Source organism: Sinocyclocheilus rhinocerous, unplaced genomic scaffold, assembly GCF_001515625.1.
Source record: "Sinocyclocheilus rhinocerous isolate Xijiao unplaced genomic scaffold, SAMN03320098_v1.1 scaffold1364, whole genome shotgun sequence".
Taxonomy (NCBI): domain Eukaryota; kingdom Metazoa; phylum Chordata; class Actinopteri; order Cypriniformes; family Cyprinidae; genus Sinocyclocheilus; species Sinocyclocheilus rhinocerous.
The window spans coordinates 1,262,717-1,287,095 of NW_015627534.1; the positions used below are offsets into that span (position 1 = coordinate 1,262,717).

Here is a 24,379-nt window from a genome sequence, read left to right on the forward strand (position 1 = left end):
AGCTTACCGTTGTGAATCGGGCTAAGGTAAGGAGATAGTTTTGAACACTGGCTGGTTATGTACTTGCTCAAAAATTGATTTTATTGATTTTGTAACCAAAAGAAGTTATTATATCATATTATATTATATATGGAATACATGTTGTCAAGTTAGTCAAGTTAGACATAGCTGCATGACACAAAATTCTCCAACACAAAAGAAACCGCAGGATTCATTAAAGTACAAAGTTTTAAAGACATGGAGAGATGTCTAAGTTCTCAGTGCTACAGGTCACTGTCCTGAGGTCAGCGATGAAGAGAGGAACACACTCGGCTGCAAACCTTCTAGGACGCTATACGAGCTTTCATCTAAATTCAGTCGAAGTTCAACGTTCAGTCGTTTCTTCTCTCACCTCTCATGGAGGAGCGAGAGCTGCTGGGTTTGCTGCTCCTGCTCCATCAGCAGGAGTTTCCGGAGCGTCTCGCACTGCTGAATCACGTGCTGCTCTCTCACAGTCTGCTCTTCAGCCAAGTGCCATTTGATCATTTCTGCCCATTCCAGCGCATGAGCGGCCACCATGACCTTCACCTGCGTACAGGGACAACAGAGAGCATTTCAATACTCAGATCCTGCTGGAGTAAAACAAGTAGCTGGAAGTGAATGAAGAACTCAGTACCTTTGATTTGTGATTGCTCGTTAAAGTCTTGATCTGCCTTTCGATGTCTCTGCTCATGTCAAGGCTGTAACTGTCACTAAGGGTGAACAGATGATGAGAGTCTGTCCTGTTTTACACTCAAAAGAAACTGTTTATGCTTCATTTATAATATTTTTTGGTTTTCACAAGGCTCATAGCATGTGGACCTACAGTGATTCACATGTCATGGGTTTAGTTGACCTTGTCAATGCTGTAATTATAAATGTATATTTTAAAGAACATTCTTCAATTTTAGTATAATTAATGTCATATAGTATGTCATTTACAGCCTTTCAATAATTGAGAGACTGTATAATCTAATTTCAGTCACTTGTGTTTCATAAACACATAAACCTTTTTGGATTACAATCCGCCATCAAAATAAGTTTCATTATTGCAGCTGCTGTGAGAAAAAGCTATAAACGATCCGCCACCTGCAGATATAGCCTACTAGCCGGGACTGCTTCTTTATGTTTACAGACTAGGGCTGTGACGATAAATCGATGCAGAATCGATTCGTGAATGGATTCTGAGATCTTCCGAATGCATCGCGATTCTCTCTGGAATCGATTCTGAGCTTAGATTTTAACAGCAGATGGCGCTCTACTCTAGTTTTTATCCGCACACTAAAATGCTCATGAAGAAGAGCGCTGAAAAGCGCTTGTGCGTTCGGCTGAGTCTGTAATTTCACCTCGGCTCAGAATGCTTTTATGACACGAGATTAATGTAAACAGCCCACTGTGTACACCCTTGTAATCGCTTCAACCTTTTCGAATTTTATGAATGATTATTTTAGGTTCAAGTGTGTGTAAGGATTTGGAAACAAGCAGAGTACGGCTGTTTCTAAAGCATGCAGCGCCATCTACTGTTCAAAACTAAGCTCAGAATCGACTCGAGAAAGAATTGCGATGCATTTGGAAAATCTCAGAATCGATGCGGAATCATTTCTCGATTCACGATGCATCGATTTATTTTCCCAGCCCTATTACAGATGTGACAATGTCGCAGCGGCATGCTCGAATTTTCCCCCGTAAATTCTTACCAGTACCACTCAAATTAGAAAACATTATTATAAGCTTACCGTTGTGAATCGGGCTAAGGTAAGGAGATAGTTTTGAACACTGGCTGGTTATGTACTTGCTCAAAAATTGATTTTGTCTCATTTTTAACCAAAAGAAGTTATTATATCATATTATATTATATATGGAATACATGTTGTCAAGTTAGATATGCGATACATAGCTGCATGACACAAAATTCTCCAACACAAAAGAAACCGCAGGATTCATTAAAGTACAAAGTTTTAAAGACATGGAGAGATGTCTAAGTTCTCAGTGCTACAGGTCACTGTCCTGAGGTCAGCGATGAAGAGAGGAACACACTCGGCTGCAAACCTTCTAGGACGCTATACGAGCTTTCATCTAAATTCAGTCGAAGTTCAACGTTCAGTCGTTTCTTCTCTCACCTCTCATGGAGGAGCGAGAGCTGCTGGGTTTGCTGCTCCTGCTCCATCAGCAGGAGTTTCCGGAGCGTCTCGCACTGCTGAATCACATGCTGCTCTCTCACAGTCTGCTCTTCAGCCGAGTGCCATTTGATCATTTCTGCCCATTCGAGCACGTGAGCGGCCACCATGTCCTTCACCTGCGTACAGCGACAAAAGACAGTGCGTCTGTTTCAATACTCAGATCCTGCTGGAGTAAAACAAGTAGCTGGAAGTGAATGAAGAACTCAGTACCTTTGATTTGTGATTGCTCGTTAAAGTCTTGATCTGCCTTTCGATGTCTCTGCTCATGTCAAGGCTGTAACTGTCACTAAGGGTGAACAGATGATGAGAGTCTGTCCTGTTTTACACTCAAAAGAAACTGTTTATGCTTCATTTATAATATTTTTTGGTTTTCACAAGGCTCATAGCATGTGGACCTACAGTGATTCACATGTCATGGGTTTAGTTGACCTTGTCAATGCTGTAATTATAAATGTATATTTTAAAGAACATTCTTCAATTTTAGTATAATTAATGTCATATAGTATGTCATTTACAGCCTTTCAATAATTGAGAGACTGATTGAATCATTTAAAGTGAACCTGAAATCAAATTTGACCTTCATTTACTTTTTAAAACACACTGGCTTATATTGTGCAAAATTCAGCATTGTAAATTATTACAAATAAAAATAATGTCACTAATCTTTTATTGATATATATAATGCCTCCTTATTTATTTAGTTAGTTAGTTTTACTTAGGAATATGCAAAATTGCATAAAAATAATGTAACCGTAATCTGTAATTGAAATATAATAACTCCTGATGTATAAAATCAAATGTATTTATTTATTTGTTAGTTTATTTTTATTACATAAAAATAATGTAAGCATAAAAGATATTTATTTATTTAATTAATTTTGTTTTGTTTCACTCAGGTATATGCCAAATTACATACAAATAATGTCACTGTAATATTTTATTAATATATAACTCCTAATGTATAAAATTATTAATTTATTTACTCATTTTTTAATCCAGTTTCACTCATGAATATTCCAAATTACAGAAGTAAAATATCTTGTGAATGCAATTTTATTAAGATAACACAACATAATATAATTTAGTTGTATTCCTCATTTGTAAAACACTTTGTATAAAAGAGTATGCTAAATGAATAGATGTAAATATATACAGTTCTGAAAAATATTTGCAACACTTATGCCACACTAAAAAAATTATAAATGGCACAGGAATATAATTACTCAGTGAAGACAGTCAGTATTGTGTTTGTGTTTGACTGTGGTTTATAGATAATAATGTGTTAAAGGGGTCATATGATGTTGCTAAAAAGAACATTATTTTGTGTATTTGGTGTAATGAAATGTGTTTATGCTGTTTAAGGTTAAAAAAACACATTATTTTCCACATACTGTACATTATTGTTTCTCCTTATTGCCCCGCCTTTCTGAAACGCGTCGATTTTTACAAAACTCATCGGTCTGAAAAACGAGGTGTGCTCTGATTGGCCAGCTATCCAATGCGTTGTGATTGGCCGAATACCTCAAGCGTGTGACAGAAATGTTACCTTTTAGGACATGCGCCCCCCCAAGTTTGTCTAATGTCACTCGCGCCCCCCCCAACCCCCCCAGTATTACTGTAGTCACACCGAATTACTTTATTAACATTAACATAAAAGCAAATATCCATTAAAGCAGCGAACAATTTTTCTTTTGCTCTTTTTGATTAACATTATTTACATAAGAAATGCACGGATCCGTTATACTGATGTACATTTGATATTTTCTTTACTGTTTACATTCACTTAAAACAACCGACTGTGCTTACAAGGATACTTGTCAAGACAGCCATTGGTATTCACCTGCTGTCTGAGAAGGCTATCTGTTTGTGCACTTCAGGTGTGTGAGCGGTGCGCATAGAAACGCTCTATCACAGTGCGTGAGTACCGCATTGAGATGTCTTGGGCTTAAATGGCTTAAAATTACTTTAATGTTTAAACTGACAAGACTTAAAACACGTGAGAATGAAAAACTTTCTCGAGGAAGCAGCACTGGCCTGATCGTTAAGATAGTTTTGGGGGGGGGTAAGGTGACAGATAGGGGGGCTGAAACCCACCTAAAAAGTGTTTAGAACCGCCCCTGGTATAGCATGCGTATATCGTTTGAGTTTTATTGATTCCAGTTCTTATCGATTCCCAGTTTCGATTGCAATAAGATAAAAAAATCCAATTTAAAAAAAATTATGTGAGCAAGCAGCCTAAAAACACATAGAATAATCCTCATTAAAGTTACGAAAGATATTCAGTCAAGATCAGTGAATGATTTTCTTAACATTAACATTGATGACCGGCAGCGCGTTTATTAGGCTGCTGTCTCTTTAATACCAAACGCATGCGGATCTAAAAATACTGTTACACTATGCGTTTTCTTTCTCATTTGTTTACATTCACTTAAGACAAAAACGGCTGTGTTTATGATGATATGCTGACGTATTTTTGTGCATATTGGTTGGTAAATGTGAAAAAGAAGTCTTTTCTGCAGCGGAAATGCACTGAACGGTTCGAGAACGGACACAGGCCAAGAACCCGCGCTTCAGATGTGTGCTTGCACGCAAATAGTGCGCAAGTTCTTTCCCTTCCTGCGCTTAAATTGTTTAAAATCACATTAGGGATGCACGATATTGGATTTTTGCCGATATCCGATATGCCGATATTTTTCAACTCATTTTATCGGCCGAAACCGATATATTTCCTTTTGTTTGGAAACAACACCAAGTCTCTCCTGTGTGGAAATTCTAAGCAAATTATTTAAAATTTTGGTTAGTTTTTAACAATAACTTATTTATAATGTTATAAATAACGTTAAATAATGTTAAAGTTAACGTATAATGTTAAAGTTATTTTATAATGACAGTACATTGAAGCTTTGAAAATAACTATAAATAAACAAATACTATAAATAAATAAACTATATATCAATCGCATAAGTATTAGTGCTGTGTTCGATACGACGATGTATCGTCACAGAGATTTGATAATACGAGTATCGATACAGCTGGCCCTGTATCGATATTGTGGCAAGTGTGCAGCAGTGGACCGCGCTTAATTTGAATACAAGACGTTTTTAACGTTTAAAATTGAGCAGAAAAGTGTGAGGTTTCTAAAAAATAATGAATAGAGCATAATATAGTCACTGTGTCCCACTCAGGAGAAGGAAACTACATACAGACATGAAACATAACAGAATAATCCATCATTTAATACTTTTTGTATGAATTTGTAAGCCTTAGAAGCCAAGAAACTGAAGATGGCATCAATTTATCATCAGAGTTATTAGCAAAATCATCAGATGTTGCATTTGTAGCTCTATAGTGTGTTCTCTTTTTGTGAACATTTTGCAGGCAAATCATTGGAAATTCAGACTCACGTCATATGCACCAGCCTTAATCTGCTGATAGAGGCGATGCTGGTCTTCATCCCAAAATGGTGGATATCCAACCAGCAGAATGTAGAGAATCACACCTATGAAACATATCTTCTATTATGGCCACATTGAAAGAGGAATATTCTTCAAACAAATACTTGAATATCAACTAACTTGGACATAAATTCGGCTGATGTCTGTATTCAAGCAATCATATTCAAGCACAGAGTACTGTATAGTGAAACCATATAGGTTTTTTTTTTGGACATGGTACATTGGTACTACTACGTTTTTTGGACATGTGCCATAGCAAGGTATTCCTTGAAGAGTGGCCTTTTAAATACTATGGTGCATGAATATGGTAATCATTCCGTACTATTCAGAATGTATAACTCAAAGTTCCATTGTATTACCATCTGGTCATCTTTTTGTAAGTTGGAAGAACTTCCTGATGGTGAATTTGAATAATTGTGCAATCATTTTTACATCAAGGCTTAATTGAAACATTCGTTCAACTGCTTGCATTGGACTAACTAGTGTTAAGCCTAAAAACAGAAAGACAATTTACCAGGCACACTCCATTTAGCTGATTCGATTCAATGCTGCTTAAAAACTCAGACTGCAATAATTTAATAATCGGTTAATCTACTTCAACAGTGACATCCATCACACCGACTCACGTACAAGGCTGATATTTTTGTGACTCATTCATCCCTTACCGCAGGCCCACATGTCCACAGGTTTGCCATAAGGATCTTTCCTCAAGACCTCTGGGGACAGGTACCCTGGAGTACCAGCAAAACCTGAACAGAGAGAGAAGTAAGGGAGCAGTTTCTACAGTATTTAATTGTTATAGTTTAGAACAGTGGTTCCCAATCCTGGTCCTGGAGAACCCCCGACACTGCACATTTTTGGTGTCTCTCTTATCTGACACTCACATTTGAGGTCTTGGAGTCTTCACTAATGAGCTGATGAGTTGAATCAGGTGTGTTTGAATAGGGAGACATCTAAAATGTGCAGTGTTGGGGGTTCTCCAGGACCAGGATTGGGAACCACTGGTCTAGAGCAAAAGATTTGTAAAAATTCAGAAAATCTTTTAGAGCTCATACTTTGTTTAAAAAATATTACACATTAATGAATAAATCAGTATATACTGTATAAAATTATTTAATTTACAAGTGTCATGTTTGTGATTTTTTTTTGTTCATGTAAGCTATAGCTTCTGACCTTTAAATCAAAACATACAGTACTCATGATTTTATGACATCAATTACTGCTTTATTTAATCAGAAACACAGTCTAAATGTTATTTGTTTATTTTACTTTCATTTTATTAGAAGTAGACCAACAGCGCCCCCTACGGAATTAATACTCCTTACCCTATCATACACCGAACGCGTCATTCTGTGAGCCACACTGCTGACGTGATCTAATCGCTAGCACACCCTGAGCACATGTGACTTAACAAATTCCTCTTATCGGCAAGACATATCGGCATAATTTTTCATATCGGGCCTCTGCCGATATAAGCCATTATCGGCCAATTCGGATATCGGTCTGATAATATCTTGCATCCCTAAATCACATTAAATGCAATAGCAGGAATCATTAAGCGGAATCTAAATGCACGTGTCTTAAAGGGTTAGTTCACCCAAAAATGAAAATTATGTCATTAATTATTCACACTCATGTCTTTCTAAACCCGTAAGACCTCCGTTCATCTTCGGAACACAAATTAAGATATTTTTTTATTAATTCTGAGACCTCTCTGACCCTCCCATAGACAGCAAGTCGTGGGGAAGTCGTGGCCTAATGGTTAGAGAGTTGGACTCGTAACCCAAAGGTTGTGGGTTCGAGTCTCGTACCGGCAGGGGTTGTCGGTGGGGGGGGGGGATGTGCAGCGCATGGATTGTAGGTGGGGGGAGGGGGGAGTGAATGTACAGCGCTCTCTCCCACCTTCAATACCACGATTGAGGCGCCCTTGAGCAAGGCACCGAACCCCCAACTGCTCCCCGGGCGCCGCAGCATAAATGGCTGCCCACTGCTCCGGGTGTGTGTTCACGGTGTGTGTGTGTGTTCACTGCTGTGTGTGTGCACTTAGGATGGGTTAAATGCAGAGCACTAATTCCGAGTATGGGTAACCATACTTGGCCACATGTCACGTCACTTAATCACTTAATCAATGTAATTACCACGATCAAGGTCCAGAAACGTAGCAAGGACATTGTTCAAATAATCCATGTGACATGTGACCGTAATTTTACGAAGCTACGAATACCTTTTGTACTCAAAGAAAACAAAAATAACGACTTTATTCAACAATTCGTCTCCTCCGCATCACCCTGGCGCCATTTTGGAGAGTATCCACTGAACGTAAACAGTGTATGCTATTCTGTGTCAGCTGCGTTACGCAATTGCTACCTCCTTGCTACGTTTCTGGACGTTGATCGTGGTAATTATATTGCTGTCTATGGGAGGGTCAGAGAGCTCTCGGAATTCATCAAAAATATCTAAATTTGTGTTCCGAAGATGAACGGAGGTCTTATGGGTTTAGAACGACATGAGGGTGAGCAATTAATGACAGACTTTTCATTTTTGGGTGAACTAACCCTTTAACAAATACCCGGTTCTTGGAAATTTGGAGGCGGTTCTAAAATGGAACCGATTCTCGATACTCAAGCCTTTATCATAGGGGCCTAAAAAAGCTCACAGAGAAGTTATCTGTCACCTACACGATTACAAACAGCATGAAGAGAAAAGCGCATGTGAGTGTAATGAAAACCTAATATCACATTCACCTCACTTTCCTGATGCTTTTCTCGAGCTGCTTCTCCAGCGCTTGTTTCTCTTTATCATGTTGAGCGACAGTCCTGTCCACTTGAGTGCAGTGGGAGCTCTGCAGTGCGACGTGGGCCTGAAATAGGAAGCAGGATTGTTTTCTTCTCTGTCTTTGTATCCGTGCCGTCAGTTTTCCTGCCCTACAGCCTTCAGTGTCTGCGACACACACACAGTGTTCATAATCAATTCAATGAAGTCAAGCAAACAAAAGCCTTCGGTCACCTTCGCCTGCTTTTTCTTCAAAGCGCTCACGTCCTTCTGCTGCTTCTTGACGAGCTTCAAGTAGGTCTGGGGAGAGGTTAGAAAAACATTTCATATTTCATATGCAAATCAGATGTTTTATCCTGGTTAATTTGTTACCTTGGTTTGCTTTAGGTCATCGATGGTCAGCTGAGGTGCGAGCACTGATGTATCTACAGATTCACAAAGCAAAATATGTTACTTAATATGTGAATAAATCAACAAGCTGGCTGATTCAGACGTGTGCTTTGTGTTTAGCACAGTCTTAGAAAGAGACGGATGCATAATATATGATTTTTGCCACGATTTCGCCTTTGGGAATTTCAGGGATTGTGAAAGATGTCTTTTTCGCCGTAGGACAGTCTTGGATTGCTTTTTGATGTCAGTGTCAAAGTCTTTAGTCTGCCTGAGCTTTTACCCACGATCCCACTGGTGTCATCTCACAATCTGACAAGCAACAATAGTAAAAGACAGAAAACATAATCATCACAGTCTACACCCTGAACACGCCAGTTTGAAGTTAATTAAAACAATGGTATGAGATGACTGGATGCTTTCAACTGATTTCTTATTGAACTCACCAAACTATTTGGTTCAGATGAATATAGAGTAGAGATACAGTTTTGACTGCTTTAGGATGAACAGATCTTATTTATTTCCCCATGTACTCATCTAGATCAACTTTGAATAAAGAAAAGAGAGATTTAGAGCCAGATTTTTGTTTATTTATGTGAAATTTAGCAGGAAGCAAATTCTTATATATTTTCCTTTATTCTCTTTTGAGTAGTCAAACAATCCAAAGAAAACGTCTTTAAAACAGAAAGAAAAGTCACTTACAAAATGAGATTAGATGAACATTAAAAAATCTGACATTGCCAAACAAGTGAATGAAGAGACAAAAACAGCAGAGATCTCAGTATGAGTTCAAATATTTCTCATCAATTATCTGAGCCACTCCACATTCATTTTATGACTCTATACTTTTACTGACTCATGTGTATTTTTATTCCTCATTTACAGTCTGGGTTTATGCTCATGCTGATCTCGATCTCATATATTTACCCTCTTTGCAGCAGATGAGTGGGTTCTGTCCCGGCGCTGCTCTCAGTCTCTCTGAGTCTTTCTGCTGCAGCATCGCCCTCCGCTTCCTGTTCCCCATCCAGCCGTCATTCGGCACATCGGCGATATCTGACTGAAAACCACACCATCACAGCACAGAGAGAGAATACTGTACATGACTGGGCTTTGCACTGAAGAAAACTCATACTATTTTAATTATTTTGTCTAAATATTTGTGCATGTAATTAAATTGCAAATTAAATTAGATCTCCATAAGCCTTTATTGTGCAAGATTCAGCACTGTAAATTATTCCAAATAAAAATAATGTCATTGTTTTAACTCCAAATGCATAAAATAAACTCTATCCGTCTATCATCTATCCATCACCTACCTATTTATTCATCCAACCATCCATCCATCTGTCCGTCCGTCTGTCCATCCATCCATCCATCCATCATCTGTCCATCCATCCATTCATCCAATCATTCATCTATCCCATCAATCAATCTGTCTATCAATCTATCCACCTTTACATCCATCCATCCATTAATCCAACCATCCATCCAATTATTCATCTATCCCTCCCATCAATCTGTCTATCAATCTATTCATCTTTACAGCCATCCATCCATCCATCATCTGTCCATCCATCCATCCATCCATCCATTAATCCAACCATCCATCATCTGTCCATCCATCCATTCATCCAATAATTCATCTATCCCATCAATCAATCTGTCTATCAATCTATCCACTGTAACGAATCAGCTCATGAGGAAATATGAATAATTAATCATAACTAGTTATAATTAATTATGAATATTTAGATCCGCTGTAGATATTTACTTGACCTCTCAGGGTCAACTGTCTTGTCAATTCTAAGAACGTTAATTTCCTGGTTAAGGGAAATAACTTTCTTACTGTACAACTCTACACAGAGCTTGTAGCATAAATCTGCATGATTAAGAGACTTCGGTTACATCCATCCATCCATCCATCCATCATCTGTCCATCCATCCATTCATCCAATCATTCATCTATCCCATCAATCAATCTGTCTATCAATCTATCCACCTTTACATCCATCCATCCATTAATCCAACCATCCATCCAATTATTCATCTATCCCATCAATCAATCTGTCTATCAATCTATTCATCTTTACAGCCATCCATCCATCCATCATCTGTCCATCCATCCATCCATTCATTTAATCATTCATCTATCCCATCAATCAATCTGTCTATCAATCTATCCATCTTTACATCCATCTATCGATCAACCTAACGATCTTTGCATCAATCCATCTATCCATCAATTCGTCTATCTATCTATCTATCTATCTATCTATTTCAGTCATCCATCCATCATCTATATATCTATCTATCCATCCAACCAACCATCTATCTATCTGTCCATCCATCCATCAATCTATCGATCAACCTATCCATCTTTGCATCCATCCATCCATCTATTCATCCATCCATCATCTATATATCTATCTATCCAACCAAACCAACCAAAGAAGCAGGCAAACACAAACCATCCGTCTGCCTGTCCATCCATCCCTCCATCAATCAATCTGTCAATCAATCTATCCATCCATCCATATGACTGTGTTTTGCACTATTTGAAGAAGGTACACTTTTGTCTGAACATTTGTCAATGTAATACTAAGCAGCCAAAACGTGTGTGGAATAAACGCACAAGACAGAGAAACCTGAGCTTTAGCGAGCAGCCTGAAAAGATCAAAACTCAGAAGCTACAGGAACATTTTTGTACTGCTGCAACACTATTCCAACGAATCGCTTCAATGCTGAAAGTTTAATGGAAGCAGTCGATTCATGCGCTTCAACGAGTGCATGAAGAACTGATTAAAGTAAATTATGACTGTGTTTTGCACTATTTGAAGAAGGTACACTTTTGTCTGAACATTTGTCCATGTAATACTAAGCAGCCAAAACGTGTGTGGAATAAATGCACAAGACAGAGAAACCTGAGCTTTAGCGAACAGCCTGAAAAGATCAAAACTCAGAAGCTACAGGAACATTTTTGTGCTGCTGCAACACTATTCCAACGAATCGCTTCAATGCTGAAAGTTTAATGGAAGCAGTCGATTCATGCGCTTCAACGAGTGCATGAAGAACTGATTAAAGTAAATGGAGAGCTCTCAAGGTTGTGTGCATTAATGATACAGACGCTCACCATCTCAATGCCCATGGCTCTCATTTGGTCGGTTCTCTTCTCACAGACCGATAAGAACTTCTTGGGATCAGACAGGGCATCTGCAATCGCTGAAACGAGAAGATCTCAAAGCGTGAAAACACAGAGACTTAAGACGAAACTCATGCTTGTTTTTACACAAAGGCCTCTCACCTCCGAAGCCGTCGGGCACGTATGTCTTGAGGATGATGCTGCAGAAGACGGTGGCCAGAGACAGAGGCTTGTTGTACTCGTTTCGTAGGGAGATGTGCCTGTAACCCGACTGCAGTCCATCCAGCGGGAGAATGCGCTGTCCTATCAGCTTATTGTTGTCATCGTACACGGCCACGCGCAGCACAGCCAGGTCTGGGAGGATCACCTGCGGGATCGAGGCGCTGCAGTGTTATTTATTCTGCTTGAGTTTTTGACTTAGAGGAAGAAGTTTCAAAGGCAAAAACAAGAGACAGAAACCTACACTGAAAAAAAAAGGTGTACAAACAATTTTCACTGTGTAGGAAATTCAGAAGAATCAGCAAGTAACACTGAATTATATGTGAAATGTTGAAGTAGAAGTCCTTTTTTTTTGTAAAAAGTACTCCAATAGTCTGTTTTATTGACAACTTAAATAATAAACCAAAAAACTGAATTATTAGTGACATTTCCACCCAAAAAGGATTCAGTATATTTTTTCTAATAAAGTATAACTGCACAGCTCATATTCTTAGACTTACTTATTGATTTATTTTTTATAAACATCAACTGAAATTTTGGATTAAGAAATAACACTCCTTTTTATATAAAATCTATTATTATTATTAATAACAACAACAATTATTATTATTATTATTGTTATTATTATTTTATTGTTTTTATGCAAAAATATGCATTTTTTCAAAGCTTGTACCTTGACATTTGTGTGCATTTTTTTCAATTTAGGTTTGCTTTATTCATTATAAAACCACAATTAATTACAAAATATGTTAATCCAATGATAATTCATTCATTCATTCATTTAAACATCAGCTACAATTTTGGTTTAATAAATAAATAAGTTTCCTTTTTTGATACATTTTTTTTTTCATAACTTGCACCTCAACATTTTTGTGTGCATTTTTTTGCATTTAGGTTTGCTTTATTCATTATTGTACAATTATTTCTATATTGATTTATTATTCTTTTATTTGTGTGGAACACAAAAGAGATTTTTTTCCAAGAATGTTTCTTTAAAAAGTACATGAAATCTTAGTCATCAGATTTTAAAAATGCTGGATCTGATGCAGCAAAAATGCACTGGTTCTCACGTGTCATAACTGAATATGATATATTTATGTATATAATACAAAAACAAACAAACAAAAACATAACACAAACTATACACAATTGCCAAAGCCTTGGAGAACAAATGAAAAAAAAGAAAAACATATAATAAAATGTAAGAAAATACATAATGAACAATGAAATAATAATAATAATCATAATAATAGTAATAAATTACATTAAGATAAATAAATAAATAAGCCTTAATAATCACAGAAGCAGAGTGTGAAGGCCTGTTTGTTAGGTCATTTGCTAAATCTCTAGAACAACACATGGCTTAAAAAGACATGACATGACATGTGGCCAAGTATGGTGACCCATACTTGGAATTAGTGCTCTGCATTTACCCATCCAAAGTGCACACACACACAGCAGTGAACACACACACACACACACACACACACTGTGAACACACACCCAGAGCAGTGGGCAGCCATTTATGCTGCGGCGCCCGGGGAGCAGTTGGGGCAGTATATTTTTTTCTAATAAAGTATAACTGCACAGCTCATATTCTTAGACTTACTTATTGATTTATTTTTTATAAACATCAACTGAAATGTTGGATTAAGAAATAACACTCCTTTTTATATAAAATGTATTATTATTATTATTAACAACAACAACAATTATTATTATTGTTATTATTATTTTATTGTTTTTATGCAAAAATATGCATTTTTTCAAAGCTTGTACCTTTTTTTTAAATTTAGGTTTGCTTTATTCATTATAAAACCACAATTAATTACAAAATATGTTAATCCAATGATAATTCATTCATTCATTCATTTAAACATCAGCTACAATTTTGGTTTAATAAATAAATAAGTTTCCTTTTTTGATACATTTTTTTTTTCATAACTTGCACTTTGGATTAAGAAATAACACTCCTTTTTATATAAAATCTATTATTATTATTAATAACAACAACAATTATTATTATTATTATTGTTATTATTATTTTATTGTTTTTATGCAAAAATATGCATTTTTTCAAAGCTTGTACCTTGACATTTGTGTGCATTTTTTTCAATTTAGGTTTGCTTTATTCATTATAAAACCACAATTAATTACAAAATATGTTAATCCAAATGTAAATAAATGAATAAATCGTCTGATTCAGAAATACATTTATTCATTCATTCATTCATTTAAACATCAGCTACAGTTTTGGTTTAATAAATAAATAAGTTTCCTTTTTTTTCATAACTTGCACCTCAACATTTTTGTGTGCATTTTTTTGCATTTAGGTTTGCTTTATTCATTATTGTACAATTATTTCTATATTGATTTATTATTCTTTTATTTGTGTGGAACACAAAATACATTTTTTTCCAAGAATGTTTCTTTAAAAAGTACATGAAATCTTAGTCATCAGATTTTAAAAATGCTGGATCTGATGCAGCAAAAATGCACTGGTTCTCACGTGTCATAACTGAATATGATATATTTATGTATATAATACAAAAACAAACAAACAAAAACATAAACTACACACAATTGCCAAAGCCTTGGAGAACAAATGAAAAAAAAGAAAAACATATAATAAAATGTAAGAAAATACATAATGAACAATGAAATAATAATAATAATCATAATAATAGTAATAAATTAATTAAAGATAAATAAATAAATAAGCCTTAATAATCACAGAAGCAGAGTGTGAAGGTCTGTTTGTTAGGTCATTTGCTAAATCTCTAGAACAACACATGGCTTAAAAAGACATGACATGACATGTGGCCAAGTATGGTGACCCATACTTGGAATTAGTGCTCTGCATTTACCCATCCAAAGTGCACACACACACAGCAGTGAACACACACACACACACACACACACACTGTGAACACACACCCAGAGCAGTGGGCAGCCATTTATGCTGCGGCGCCCGGGGAGCAGTTGGGGGTTCGGTGCCTTGCTCAAGGGCACCTCAGTCGTGGTATTGAAGGTGGGAGAGAGCGAATACAAAAACAAACAAACAAAAACATAACACAAACTATACACAATTGCCAAAGCCTTGGAGAACAAGTGAAAAAAAATACATTGTTCAAAATACATAATGAACAATGAAATAATAATCATAATAATAGTAATAAATTACATTAAGATAAATAAATAAATAAGCCTTAATAATCACAGAAGCAGAGTGTGAAGGCCTGTTTGTTAGGTCATTTGCTAAATCTCTAGAACAACAAATTGCTTAAAAAGAGCTTGGATCACAGCTAAAGACCTCTCTAAAGACTTCAGCAGCAGTTAAAACGGCAAAAATCATTTTCAGGGTCAAGGTCAAATTACTATTAATACTTCAATTAAACAAGTCATTGTCTTATAATTGAAAATGTCATTTTAAGACGGTTTGAGTCTCTCCAAGATGCTCAGACTTGTACTGTACTGTACTTCAGTGCAAAACCAGTCAGGTTTTATTGTAACGCTTGCGCGGATAATTAGACGCTCAGCAGCTTTCATAACGCAGATCTCTATAGCAACTACTCCATTTAGCTCATGTAGATATAATTAAAGTGCACTATATAATTTCATGTCTTATACTTTCTAGATAATGATGTGAAGTCATTATGTCACTGTTATTCTGAGCTACAATTTAAGAATCATTAGGAAAGAGAACATGCATAAAAACAGCATAACGTGACCGAATCGAGACAAAGACGTCACCTTCCTGAAGACGAAGGCTTCTCCGCTGTAGACGGGATTCAGGCCGTTGTTCATCACCATCCTCGTGCGAAACTCTTTACGGATGGTGTCCGTGGGCAGGCCGTACATGTCCACCTCCACGTACGTGCCGATCTTCTTATCCGACAGAAACTGGCCTGAAATCACCTGAGAGACAAACACTGGGCTCACTTTCAGAGCGTCTCCTAAAACAGCAGAGTGACTCATTTTACATAATGAACATGCTTTATTGTCTTACTATAGTGCTAACAAACCTCAGTGCTCAGAGATTCATTTAAATGCAGATGTGTTATTATTCAGGTAACATGTTATATGAACTTACTAAGAGAGAAAAGGGTCTTTTTCACTTAGTTTAAAGAAAGATTCCCTGCACATTTTAACCAATGAATGTGCAGGATTTTTACACGATCTTTCCAATTGTTTCTGACTATTGGATAGTTGATTGATTGATTGATTCAAAAATCAATTAATAAATACATAAAAACAACTATTTTAAATGAATACATGTACATATAGATTCAAATAAATACAAGTAATTTTAAATACATTCAAATAGATTTCCAGAAATAGATTTAAAGAATATTAAAATAATACTTTTAAATAGATTTACATAAAAATATTTAAAGAGACACATTTAAATACATTTAAATAAATAAATTCAAATAACACGTTTAAATATAAATACATTTATATAGATTTACATAAATAGATTTAAAGAAATAATAAATACATTTAAATAGATTTAAATAAATAATTTTAACTAGATTTGCATAAATATATTAAATAAATATATATTCAAATAAATACTAAAAATATAAAGAAATAAATAGTTTTACATAAACCGATATAAAGATATAAAAAATTATTTAAATAGATTTGTATGAATAGAATTGAATAAATACATACATTTAAATACTTTTAAACAGACTTAAATCAATATTTTAAATACATTTGAAAAAAACATTTAAATAGATCTAAATAAATACATTTAAAAAATAATTTAAAGAAACAGACTTACAGAAATGCATTCAAATATATATAAATAAATAAACAATAACCAAACAAACATTCAGACAGATTCACTAATGAATCATTTAAACCCACTGACCAATTCATTAAAAAGAACCAACAAATTGCAAGCAGGTTTTACTAAAAAAAGGTATGTTCACTATAGAAATTTCTGTGCTTTCAAATCTGTACAGATTGTCCATGACCGTGGTTTGGATCTGAATGAACACACACCTGGACGCTGCATGTGGCGGCGATCACTCCGTCCACCGGCGTCTCTGAGAACGGGTCGAACATGCGATCGGGCCGCCGCATGAAATCAGGCTTCAGCAGAAACCTGGGAGAGTCCAGAGCTGTTATCAGCAGTCACCTTAAAGCAATGAAGTCTCTCCTGTCCCATATTCAATTCACACCGCTAAACATAATGCTAATGGATATAGCGCTGCTTTGCCGTGATTAATGAGTTGATTAATATGTTTGGAGTTTTCACAGTGTCTCACAGCGTGGATCACACATCAGCACTGGATGAGAGCAAATTAACACTGACAACTGCTGCCGCCGCTTTAAAGAAGAAACCAGTTCAAAACAGCAAAAAAACAACAGCAGCATCAACAGCATCAATAACCTGATTTCCTCAAATCATCTGCAGTGTACAGGTGATAAATATTATGTATAATCTATTTTATGTGGGCAAATCATTTATGATGCAATTATGTACAGAAGTTTTTAAGTCATAATTTAGTATTTTTAATTTTCCACTTTTATTTATTTATTCAAATTGATTTTATTTTATTTAAATGTATTTGTTATTTACACTTTTGTATTTACATTTAACTATTTATTTCAAACGATTAACAACTGTGACCCTGGACCACAAAACCAGTCTTAAGTGTCCGTTTTAAAATAATAAAACTGAATAAATAAGCTTTCCATTGATGTATGGTTTGTTAGGATAGGACAATATTTGGCCGAGATACAACTATTTGAAAATCTGGAATCTGAGGGTGCAAAAAAAACGAAATACTGAGAAAATCATCTTTAAATTTCTAGGCAAATGCACCTTGTATATTAAATGAGTAACACGTTTTTCACAGAACACGTTTCAGTTTAGTCGCAGTGAAGAAGTAGTTTTGAAGAGAAGTTTTCCAGAAGTGCTGAAGTTCTGAAAGTATGTTTTGATGAAGGAAACTCTGATATCAGCTCTTTGAGGCTTTAGGGAGCGATGTTTTCTCTGTAAGTGAAACTCGTGATGTATTGTCAAGCGATAATTGTGTCAAGAGTATTTGGTTCGTTTCTGAGCCGATGATGGTTCATTATTGCAATAGCTATCAAAAACCCTGAGTAATAATGGATGGAGGCTCAGCTCAGCTCAGCATACAGCTTGTCTAATGCACTCTATTTTTTATTTGATGTAAAACATTTTAAATTCCCCGCAACTTTTTTTCCCAGCACAGAAACTCTAGTACTTCAAACACGATTAACAGCAAGCAAAAGGCATCATTTTCAGGCAAAACTCTAAGTTAGTTGAGTTTTTGTGATTTCTAGCATAATTAGATTATTTAAACTTACCCGCATGAGCCATTATATTCAAATTTCCCTTGGTTCAGCTGCATCGCCAAATCTACAGAAAACAACAGACTTAGTACAGTTTCAAACTAAATACACAGGACTAACTATTAGTGTAAAGAAACTTGATTAGAATTTGTTCATTTGATACTTAGGGTTCAGTATTAAATGTCTGAAATTTTATTTGCTAATAAATAAAATAATATAATAATAAATCTAATAAATAAAAATTAACTCACTAATAAAAAATGAAACAAATTCAATCAAATAAACTTGGAAAATGAATGGAATAAATAAAAAATAAATCCACTCATAAAAATATAAATAAACAAATTCTGAAATTATTATACTGCAAGCTTTTTAAATATTTGAATGAATGAATTTCTAGGATTTTGACATTTTTTAATTTCAATTAGATTTAATTTAATAATAAATAGAACGATTAAATGTAATAAAATAAATGTAACAAAATCAATCCACAAACAAAAAACGAAATGATGAAAATCTAATAAAATAAATTGAAAATAAACTCACAAGTAAATAAATCTACTAAATTACCATGCTTTTTAAACAACTTTTAATAAATTAATTTCTATGATTTTGACATTTTAGTTTCATTTGCTGTACTAAAATAAATGGAATAAATGAAATTCACTAATAAAAAAATTAAACTGCATTTTCGTTACATGGTAATATCATACCATAGTATAGTAGTACTCAAAAGAACCATAGTAATACCACGGTAATCATTCTGCCACAGCACACTCAGAAGGGCTGCTGAGTATTATTATGATTAAAGCTATAGGTAATGTTTGTGGAGTTTGTCAGTGACGTAATCTCCTCTGCGTCTGTTTTCTGATTTGTTCCTCTTTCAGTGAGACTGGTGTCATCAAACTCTCTCCAGCAGACCAAAGACAAACACAGCCTGTCAGAGTCTCCACATGTTCCACAGCACACAAAGCTCTTCAAAGTATGATTCTTTCTGTTCAATATTTGAGCAACAGGTGAATCAGATCGGCTGAGGAACAGACTTTACCACAAAATCAAGACAGAAATAACTATTATTGTCCATTTTGCTCAAAAGACACAGCTCCCAAACCACTGACCAATCAATTTCCATTACTGTGACCCTTTTCATTTTAAAGAGATCTAATGCTCTCACACAGGTATTTAACAACATATATTTATTATATACACTACCGTTCAAAATATATTTTTTAAAGGAATTAATACTTAAATACTTAGATTTGTATTTTGAATAAATGCTGTTTTTCCTAAAAAGACAAATAAAATAATAAAATGTAGTAAAATAAATGTAATCAAATAAATGCAATAATAACGAAATGAAATGATGAACATTTATTAAACTAAAAATAATTCACTAATAATAAATACAAAACAAAAAATGAAACTATATTTCCATACATTTTTATATATTTTTAATTAATTAATTTCTATGACAATTTCTATGATTTTGACATTTTTAGAGAGATTTGATAATAAATAAATAAAATTATAATTTAATAAATAAAAATTATTTTAAAAATATATATGATATTACCATGCATTTTTAATTACATTTTAAAATACCTTTAAAAATGTATTACAATAAAAAGTTATATTAAATGGCAATAATATTTCACAATAATACAGTTTTTACCACATTTTTGATCAAATAAATGCAGGCAGGCTAAAAAACATTAAAAATCTTACTGATCCCAAACTTTTGAATTGCAGTGTATATTTATTTATATTTGTTGTTTTTTGTAATGCTTTTTTCCATTATCACAATATACAAAAATCACTGATATTTCTAGGTTTTTCACGGTCACCAACCTACTCCCAATTTTTATACATGAATGCAAAAATAAATAAATAAATGTCAATGAAACTTAATACATCATGGTATGTTTTTTATGTTTTCTGACATTAATGTATGCTTTAGTTTATAACAAAAAATAATAAAAAAAATGACTGCATTACAGTACTGAGAATCACCACTGAGAATATAAAGTATTATACAAAACCATCAATTAAAAATATGTAGATGCATTACAATAATGAAAATTTGATGGGAAATGAATTTATCATTATGAAAATAAATAAATAAAATTCTATGATTTTGACATACATTAAAGTAATTAAATGTATATAAAAATACATTTTTATATTTTAATGAATTTTTCATTTCAATGAGATTTAATTTGCTAATAAATAAAATAATAACATTTAATTACATTTACATTTAGTCATTTAGCAGACGCTTTTATCCAAAGCGACTTACAAATGAGGACAATAAAAAGAGTCAAAACTAACAAAAGAGCAACAATATATAAGTGCAAATGACAAGCAAGGGTTAGCCTAACGCAGTACACATAGAAAAGTATATGAAAAGAAGATAAATATAGATAAAGTAGAATAGAAAGTGCTAGACTTAGAGCGTCAAATAAAGGTGGAAAAGATGTGTTTTTATTCGTTTCTTGAAGATGGCTAAGGACTCAGCTGCTCGGATTGAGTTGGGCAGGTCATTCTCAGAACATGCAACACAACTCATATATACACATATATTATATTATATTTTATATATATATATATATATATATATATACATACACACACACACACACACACAAAGAAAAAAATTATCTAAAAAAAAGCAGATAGAATAGAAAAAATAGAAAGCTAGTGTTTGTTTTGTTTTTTAAATAAAAAAAGAAGATAAATATAGATAAAGTAGAATAGAAAGTGCTAGACTTAGAGCGTCAAATAAAGGTGGAAAAGATGTGTTTTTATTCGTTTCTTGAAGATGGCTAAGGACTCAGCTGCTCGGATTGATTTGGTTGGAAATTTTGATAAAGTGATGGGTTTGTTGAAACCACAAGCAGTTCTGTCTTAGCCAGGTTGAGTTGAAGGTGATGGTCCGTCATCCAACAAGAAATGTCTGTTAGACATGCTGAGATGCGAGCAGCTATCGTCGGATCATCAGGATGGAATGAGAGGTAGAGTTGAGTGTCATCAGCATAGCAGTGATATGAAAAGCCATGTTTCTGAATGACAGAACCTAGTGATGCCATGTAGACAGAGAAGAGAAGTGGTCGAAGTACTGAGCCCTGAGGCACCCCAGTAGCTAGATGTTGCGACTTGGACACCTCACCTCTCCAAGATACCTTGAAGGACCTATCTGAGAGGAAAGACTCATACCACTGGCGTGCGGTTCCTGAGATGCCATTTTCCAATAGGGTTGACAGGAGAATCTGGTGGTTCACCGTATCAAAAGCAGCAGACAGATCCAGCCAAATAAGTATAGAAGATTTGGAAGCCTTTCTTGCCAGTCTTAGGGCTTCAACAACTGAAAGCAAGGCAGTCTCGGTCGAATGTCCACTTCTGAAGCCAGATTGGTTGCTGTCCAGGAGGTTGTTCTGTGTGAGAAAGGCAGAGACTTGGTTGAACACAGCTTGTTCAAGTGTTTTTGCAATGAAAGGTGAAAGGGAAATCAGTCTGTAGTCCTCTAGAAGAGTTGGGTTAAGAGTGGGTTTCTTAAGGAGTGGGGTTATACGAGCCTGTTTAAATGTTGAGGGAAAAACACCAGTGTGAAGGGATGTGTTAACGATGTGAGTGAGTGCAGGTACAACGGCAGGAGAAATGGCTTGAAGGAGATGAGATGGAATAGGATCAAGCGGACAAGTAGTAGGATGATTGGAAAGGATGAGTTCAGAGACTTCTGCCTCAGAGAGTAGAAAGAACGATGAAAACGAGTGTATGTTTGCTGGTAAGATGTGTTTGACAGTTTGTGGTGTGGAAAAGTGTGCATCAGAACATCAGATCAGGGGCAGAAGAGGTGGTACGAGCTGGCCTGGAAGACAAGGGGCAGACATTGTCTAAACAAGACGTAAGAGTGGAGCAGAAAGTATCAATAGCACTGTTAACATCAAGAGATGATAACTGTTCAGGGGAAGGAAGCAAAGATGAAACCATAGCAGATAGCCGGGAGGGTGAGAGGAAGTGATCCGAGGTGTGTAGTGGAGTAACAAGCACATGATCAGTGGAGCAGTGTCGTGTGTAAATAAGGTCCAGTTGGTTGCCTGATTTGTGAGTAGCCGTAGTTAATACTCGCTTGAGATCAAAAGAGGCAAGCAGAGTGTGGAAGTCTGCAGCCTGAGGTTTATCTAGGTGGATGTTGAAGTCTCCAAGCATAACTAGGGGAGTACCATCCTCAGGAAAGTTTGAGAGCAGCACATCTAATTCTTCCACGAAGTTACCTAGTGGTCCTGGGGGTAAATAAACAACTATAAAATGGATTTTAAGAGGGTGGGTAATAGTGGCTGAATGTGATTCAAAGGAGCTGTTGATACTCAGAAATGATAAAGGATTAAATTTCCAATCATTAGAGATAAGCAGACCAGTACCTCCACCTCTTCCAGTCAGACGGGGGAGTGGGAAAAAGAGAAATTACTGGAGAGTGCTGCAGGTGTAGCATTGTCCTCTGGTTTGATCCACGTCTCTGTCAGGGCCATGAGGTTTAGTCTTGAATGACTAGTAATAGTTCTGCAGGTGTAGCATTGTCCTCTGGTTTGATCCACGTCTCTGTCTAGGTTTAGTCTTGAATGACTAGTAATAGAAGTAATAAAATCTGCTTTGTTTACAGCAGACTGGCAATTCCAGAGACCAATAGAAAAAGAAAGTAGTGTATTAGTAGACATAGGCAAAGTGCGCAGGTTGTTAGGATTGCGCTGCCTACAGTGTGTGATGCATGGTTTGCGAGTGGTAGTGATAGTAGGGATCTGGAAACACATAGTAAGAATTGGTTATAAAAACTGAAAACAGAAGGGAAACAAGTAGTAGGAAAGAGAATGATTCCAAAGCTATACTTATGTGCCTTGCTCGGTGTCCCTGCTTGGTGGAGTCGAACGGTACAGTCGATGGTCTTTACACTCTTCGGTCTTCACACGAGGAGAGCTTAACACGAGGGCTGCCGCGGTATACTAAGCTTTTTATATTCATCTAACAAAACTCAAATTGAATTCAGCTGGACACACTTTCCTGTTTATCACAACAAATGGCCAAGCAAAGTGCACGACACTGACAAGGTACGCGATACAGTACGAGACCAAACGCGATTTCAGCACGTCTCCACACAGTAAACAAAACAAGCGTTTCCTAGCAACGACAACTGCGCTAAACACTGAGACAAGAAATAAATACACTTACGAGCTGCTTTTAACTTCTGCTGATTGACTGCTTCTCTCAAAGACTATTTCTTTACACTGTGTTTTGCTGGCGCTTGAACACACTTTCCTGTTTTCCTGTTTGGCCAACAAATGGCCAAGCAAAGTGCACGACACTGACAAGGTACGCCATACAGTACGAGACCAAACTGTAAAATTTAAAATTTAAATTTAAATAAAAAAATTTAAATTTAAATTTAAATTTAAATTTAAATTTAAAAAATATGAAATGTTACATGGTAATATCACACCATAGCATAACTCTAAATCTTTAAACCAGATTAACAGCAAATATATTTTATTACAATAACAACAATTTGAGAGGAAACGGAATTTAATAGAAAATGCAATTATTATGAAAATGTGCAAATTGCGACATGTTCTTGTGAGATTCACCTAGTAAACATGTTGTACAGTATGTCAAAAATGTTCAGTAGGAAACTCCAGAAGTTGAAGTGACTGATGCACAGATGTGTGTGTGTGTGTGTGTGTGTGTGTGTGAGTGCGTGTGAGTGTGTGTGTCTGTGAGAGTGTGTGTGTGTGTGAGTGTGAGTGCGTGCGTGTGTGTGAGTGCGTGCGCGCGTGTGTGAGTGAGTGAGTGAGAGTGTGTGAGTGAGAGTGTGTGTGTGTGAGTGTGTG

General features: G+C 35.5%; 1 protein-coding gene and 1 long non-coding RNA gene across 2 annotated transcripts in view; both read right to left on the reverse strand.

Moving 5' to 3' along the window:
* The window catches only part of plcb4a (phospholipase C, beta 4a), a gene marked incomplete at its 5' end in the record, with an annotated part of 50,429 nt that overhangs the window by 8,864 nt on the left and 17,186 nt on the right, over positions 1–24,379 (reverse strand). The window contains 11 exons of the mRNA XM_016538443.1: positions 2,139–2,314; positions 2,409–2,484; positions 8,398–8,513; positions 8,660–8,725; positions 8,798–8,850; positions 9,740–9,869; positions 11,943–12,031; positions 12,114–12,318; positions 15,924–16,088; positions 17,184–17,286; positions 18,519–18,570. Coding sequence (XP_016393929.1) covers positions 2,139–2,314; positions 2,409–2,484; positions 8,398–8,513; positions 8,660–8,725; positions 8,798–8,850; positions 9,740–9,869; positions 11,943–12,031; positions 12,114–12,318; positions 15,924–16,088; positions 17,184–17,286; positions 18,519–18,570 — 1,231 coding nt within the window. The remainder of the gene's footprint in view (positions 1–2,138; positions 2,315–2,408; positions 2,485–8,397; positions 8,514–8,659; positions 8,726–8,797; positions 8,851–9,739; positions 9,870–11,942; positions 12,032–12,113; positions 12,319–15,923; positions 16,089–17,183; positions 17,287–18,518; positions 18,571–24,379) is intronic.
* Positions 5,365–6,397, reverse strand: LOC107728206 (uncharacterized). Its single transcript, XR_001638441.1, has 3 exons — positions 6,319–6,397; positions 5,603–5,697; positions 5,365–5,393 (listed from the first exon to the last, which is right to left on the reverse strand). It is a non-coding gene; the product is annotated as an uncharacterized LOC107728206 (long non-coding RNA).